Raw genomic sequence first — 6,000 nt, 5'->3', positions numbered from 1 at the left:
GGGGAGAGAGAGAGAGAGAAAGAGAGAGTGAGAGAGTACTGTTAACAAGAAGTGTCCTTTCTCAGCTACATGGGAAGAAGCAGAATGTGTATTTTCCAAGCACAAGGTTTAAGTCCTCACTTATGTGTTATCTATGTACCAGCCAATGTTAAACACCATTTAATACAGTGAAAGAAAAGAAAGTACCTTTAGTGAGTCTTCGGTGGTGCACCCCTTCTCTTTATCCTCTAAGTCCAGATGCTGAAGATGCCCTGGAAAGGCCCTGACATTGTCTTTTCCTTACTCCTCAGGGCTGCTCTATGTTGGCTTTAGTGCCTGCATGTTTGGTCTCTACAGCTTTATGCCAGTCGTCATAAAGAAAACGAGTGCCACCTCGGTCAACCTTTCTCTACTCACGGCAGATCTGTACAGCCTGTTCTGTGGACTCTTCCTCTTCCACTACAAGGTAGGTTGAATCAGGGTTTCTCTGTAACAAAACCAATTCAGGAATATCAAGTACTGGTGGGGGTGTTATGGGATTTAGTGTCGAACAGGGTCTCGACTCTATGTGGTAAATAGGAATTCAGCACTAGGTGGAGATCCACAGTTTGTATATTCATATTCCAACTCAAAATAAAGGCAGCCCTTGGTCCTGATAGATCAGTAACGAGGGACAATTGCCAACAAAAGGTCAGCAACAGCTATGGGGAAATAAGCTCTTAATAGTGGGGGTCAGTTCAACCGAGAAGGTATGTTTTCCAATCTGAGATTAGAAAGTTATACCCAATGCCCAAACTCCAGCTACAAAACATATTTTACCAAAGCCCTTGGTAGATGATGTTCTCTTTGCGGAAGTGACATAATCCCAGCAGTTCTGACTTGCAGATGTTCTATAGCAAAGATGAATGGAAAAGGCCATTGTGTTTCCTCAAGGAAGTTTCTTAACTAAATTACTATGGTTTGGTAGAAAAAAAGAAATGACTTGTGTCAAGCTGTTGCGGTCAATGTATCAACCCTGGAAAAAAAAAAGAAGAAGAAATGATCCCTCTAAAGATTGCTGTCCCTTCAAAGGCAAGACTGCATTGGTTACTGTCCTGTTGTCCTAAAACACACTGACAAAAACAAACAAACAAACAAAAAAAAAAACCAAAAACCAACCCTGGGGAAAAAAGGGTTTATTTTAGTTCACAGTTCAGAGGATGAACCCAGTCTGTTCATGTGAGGGAGGGCTGGCCTGGCATTCAAGAAGTGCAATTATCACATTCCAAGGCACACAGACAACGTAAGTGAAGCAGGAACCAGCCTAGTAAACCCTCAAAGCCCTCTCCCATGATCTACTTGCTTCAGCAAGGCAATTTCTTCACATCCCAGTGGTTCCATAACCTTTCCAAAGAGCACCAACTCTAGATCCAGTCCTCAAATACATTTGCCTTGGGGGGTGGGGGAATTTCTCATTCAAAACACAACAAAGACTCTACATGCATCTTCACAGGGGCATGAATGACTACTTGAATACGGCACGCCTGCATCCTCTGTGATTCCCCTTAACACCACACTTGCTGCATTCATTAACAATCAGAGTTGGCATGTGAGAAGAGAGCCACTTTGTGTTCTTCCAGTAATCCTATGAGTTAAGGATCAGTAGGGAAATAAAACATAGTATAGGCACATGCGGAATGACCAAGCACATATTGTCCAAAGTAGGACATCCAGAAGACAAGGCAGCAAACGAAGCCCCTATGTCCTGCAGGCGAAGGGCCTTAGTCAGTATGATCAGGACTGGGTGTTGGGACATGTTAGCAAATGGAACTCCTTCAACCGCATGAAGCTGGGCTTGGGTTCGGGCAGGTGGACACTTGGAGAAATGATAAGCTAAGGAGTGTAAGTACTTGACGTCATGAGGGGCAAAGCCAAAGTGAATGATCAAAATTCTTGTAGTAGAAAGAATACAACAGAGAGAAGGGAACACAGGCCAAGCCAGTAGATTGGAGGGAGGTACTGGAAACAGATCTGGAAGACTATGCCAAAAAGTAGGAGAGAGGCTACAGTTTTCCCCAAATGCAACTGACAAATTTAAATTGTATTTATTTGAAGTATAGAACATGACTACTTTATTTTATGCTCTATTGGTTATTTTATTTATATACATTTCAAATGTCATTCTCCTTTGCAGTTTCTCCTCCACAAGCTCCCTATCCCCCCCTTCCTCCCCCTGACTCTATGAGGGTGCCCTCACCCACTTACCCACTCTTGCCTCAGTGGCCTAGTGTTCCCCTATCCTGGGTCATCAAGCCTCCACAGGACCAAGGGGCTCCCCTCCCAGTGATGCCAGATAAGGCAATCCTCTGCTACATATCCAGCTAAAGCCATGGGTACCCTCTGTGTACTCTCTGGTTGGTGGTTTAGTTCCTGGGAGCTTTGTGGGGGTCTGGTTGGTTGATTTTGTTGTTCTTCCTATGAGATTGTAAACCCCATCAGCTTCTACAGTCCTGCCCTAACTTCCTCATTGGGATGCCCATGCTCAGTCCAATGTTTGGCTTGTACATCCACATCTGTATTGGTCAGGATCTGGCAGAGCCTCTCAGGGGACAGCTATATAGGGCACCTGTCAGTAAGTACTTCTTGGCATCCATAATAGTGTCTGGGTTTGGTGTCAGCAGATGGGATGGATCCCTAGGTGGGGCAGTCTCTGGATGGCCTTTCCTTCAACTCCTGCTCCACTCTTTGTCCCTACATTTCCATTTGACAGGAGGAATTCTGAATTAATATTTTTGAGGTGGGTGGGTGGCCCCATCCCTCAACTGGGGGCTGTACCTATCCACTGGATATGGTCTCTACAGGTTCTATCTCCTCTTTGTTGGGTATTTCGGCTAAAGTCCTCCCTGTTGGACCCTGGGAACCTCTTGGGTCCCTGGCATCTGGGATTTTCTACTGGCTACTCCCACCCCCCACCACTGCTACACACCTACTTTTAAATTTCTGACATGCTGTACTTCTCCCCCATCCTCTCCAATATCTGAACTGGCCTACCTTTTTCCCTCCCATGCCTCTCTGTCTCCCACATCCCTACCTCTTCCTTCTTCCCAGAGAATATTCTCTTACCCCTACTGAGTAGCACTGTAGTATCTACACATACATATGATCTTCTTTCCTCTTCAGTTTCATATGGTCTATGAGTTGTATAGTGGGTATTCCAAGCTTCTTTTTGGCTAATATCCACTTATCAGTGAGTGCATACCATGCGTGTTCTTTTGTGACTGGGTTACCTCACTTAGGATGGTATTTTCAAGTTCCATCCATTTGCCTGCAAATTTCATGAAATCATCATTTTTAATAGCTGAGTAGTACTCCATTGTGTACATGTACCACATTTTCTGTATCCATTCCTCTGTTGAGGGGCATCTGGGTTGTTTCCAGTTTCTGGCTATTATAAATAAGGCTGCTATGAACATAATGGGGCATGTGTCCTTATTGCATGTTGGAGCATCTTCTGGGTATATGCCCAGGAGTGGTATAGCTGGGTCCTCTGGTAGTACTATGTCCAATTTCTGAAGGAACTGCCAAACTGATTTCCAGAGTGGTTGTACCAGTTTGCAATCCTATCAGTAATGAAGGAGTGTTCCTCATTCTCCACAACCTCATGGCATCTGCTGTCACATGAGTTTTGATCTTAGCCATTCTGACTGGTGTGAGGTGGAATCTCAGGGTTGGTTTGATTTGCATTTTCCTGATAACTAAGTATGTTGAATATTTCTTTAAGTGCTTCTCAGCCATTTGAGATTCCCTAGTTAAGAATTCTCTGTTTAGCTCCATACCCTATTTTTAATAGGATGATTTGGTTCTCTGGAGTCTAACTTTTTGAGTTCATTGAATATTTTGGATGTTAGCCCTCTGTTGGATATAGGGTTGGCATAGATCTTGTGAACAATCTGTGGGTTGCAGCTTTGTCCTATTGACAGTGTTTTTCACCTTCCAAAAGCTTTGCAATTTTATGAGGTTCTATTTATGAATTATTGATCTTAGAGCATAACCCATTGGTGTTCTGTTCAGGAAAATTCCCCTGTGCCCATGTGTTTGAGACTCTTCCCCACTTTCTCTTCTATTAGTTTCAGTGTATCTGGCTTTATGTGGAGGTCCTTGATCCATTTGGATTTGAGCTTTGTACAAGGAAGTAGGAATGAGTCAATTTACATTCTTCTACCTGTCAACTGCCAGTTGAGCCAGCACCATTTGTTGACAATGTTGTCTTTTTTCCACTGGATGGTTTTAGCTCCTTTGTCAAAGACCATAGGTGTGTGGGTTCATTTCTGAGTCTTCAATTCTGTTCCATTGATTTACGTGTCTGACTCTGTACCAATACCATGCAGTTTTTATCACAATTGCTCAGTAGTAGAGCTTGAGGTCAGGGTTGGTGATTCCCCCACAAGTTCTTTTATAGTTGAGAATGATTTTTGCATCCTCGGTATTTTGTTATTCCAGATAAATTTGGGAATTGCTCTTTCTATCTGTGAAGAATTGAGTTGGAATTTTGATGGGGATTGCATTGAATCTGTAGATTGCTTTAGAAAAGATGGGCATTTTTACTATGTTAATCCTGCCAATCCACGAGCATGGGAAATCTTTCCATCTTCTGAGATCTTCTTCAATTTCTTTCTTCAGAGACTTGAAGTTCTTGCCATACAGATCTTTCACTTTCTTGGTTAAAGTCACACCAAGGTATTTCATATTATTTGTGACTATTGTAAAAGGTGTTGTTTCCCTAATTTCTTTCTCAGACTGTTTATCCTTTGAGTAGAGGAAAGCTACTAATTTCTTTGAGTTCATTTTGTATTCAACCACTGTGCTGCAGTTGTTTATCAGCCTTATGAGTTCTCTGGTTGAATTTTGGGGTCACTTATGTATACTTTCATATCACCTGCAAATAGTGATATCTTGACTTTCTCCTTTCCAATTTATATCCTTTGATCTCCTTTTGTTTCGTAATTGCTCTGGGTAGAACTCCAAGTACTATATTGAAGAGATAAAGGGAGAGTGGGCAGTCTTGTCATGTCCCTGATTTTAGTGGAATTGCTTCAAGTTTCTCTCCATTTAGTTTGATGTTGGCTATTGGCTTGCTGTACATTGCTTTTTTTATATTTCGGTATGGACCTTGAATTTCTATTCTCTCCAAAATTTTTAGCATGAAGAGCTATTGTATTTTTTTCAAATGCTTTCTCAATATCTAATGAGATGATTATGTGTTTTTTCCTTTGAGTTTGTTTACATAGTGGATTATGTTGATAGATTTCGGTATATTGCACCATTCCTTCATCTTTGGGGTGAAGCCTACTTGATCCTGGTGAATGATCTTTCTGATGTGTTCTTGGATTTGGTTTTCAAGAACTTTATTGAATATTTTTGCATCAATATTCGTGAGGGAAATTGGTCTGAAGTTCTCTTCCTTTGTTGGGTCTTCGTGTGGCTTAGTTATTAGCATACTTGTGGCTTCATACAGTGTATTAGGTAGTGTTCCTTCTGTTTCTATTTTATAAAATACTTTGAGAAGTATTGATATTAGGTCTTCTTTGAAAGTCTGATAGAATTCTGCATTAAAACCATCTGGTCCTTGAGATATTTTTTGGTTGGGAGATTTTAATGACTGCTTCTATTTCCATAGGGGTTATAGGATTATTTAGATGGTTTATCTGATCCTGATTTAACTTTGGTACTTGGTATCTCTCTAGAAAATCATCCATTTCATCTAAATTTTCTAGTTCTGTTGAGTATCTGATACTTTTGTGGTAGGATCTGATAATTTTTTTTTTTTTAATTTCTTCAGGTTCTGTTGTTAAGTCTCCATTTTCATTTTTTATTTTGTTAGTTTGGATACTGTTTCTGTGCCTTCTGGTTATTCTAAGGGTTTATCTATCTTGTTGATTTTCTCAGAGAACTAGCTCCTGGTTTTGTTGATTCTTCGTGTAGTTCTCTTTGTTTCTACTTGGTTAATTTCAGCCCTGAGTTTGATTATTTCCTGCCATCTAC

General features: G+C 41.1%; 1 protein-coding gene across 1 annotated transcript in view; it reads left to right on the top strand.

The window, feature by feature from the left end:
• The window catches only part of Slc35f1 (solute carrier family 35 member F1), a 436,233-nt gene that overhangs the window by 408,505 nt on the left and 21,728 nt on the right, over positions 1–6,000 (top strand). The window contains exon 7 of the mRNA XM_031348352.1: positions 291–445. Coding sequence (XP_031204212.1) covers positions 291–445 — 155 coding nt within the window. The remainder of the gene's footprint in view (positions 1–290; positions 446–6,000) is intronic.

The sequence above is a fragment of the Mastomys coucha genome, unplaced genomic scaffold, assembly GCF_008632895.1.
Source record: "Mastomys coucha isolate ucsf_1 unplaced genomic scaffold, UCSF_Mcou_1 pScaffold3, whole genome shotgun sequence".
NCBI classification, from domain to species: Eukaryota; Metazoa; Chordata; class Mammalia; order Rodentia; family Muridae; genus Mastomys; species Mastomys coucha.
This window is presented reverse-complemented; position numbering and strand designations above follow the sequence as displayed.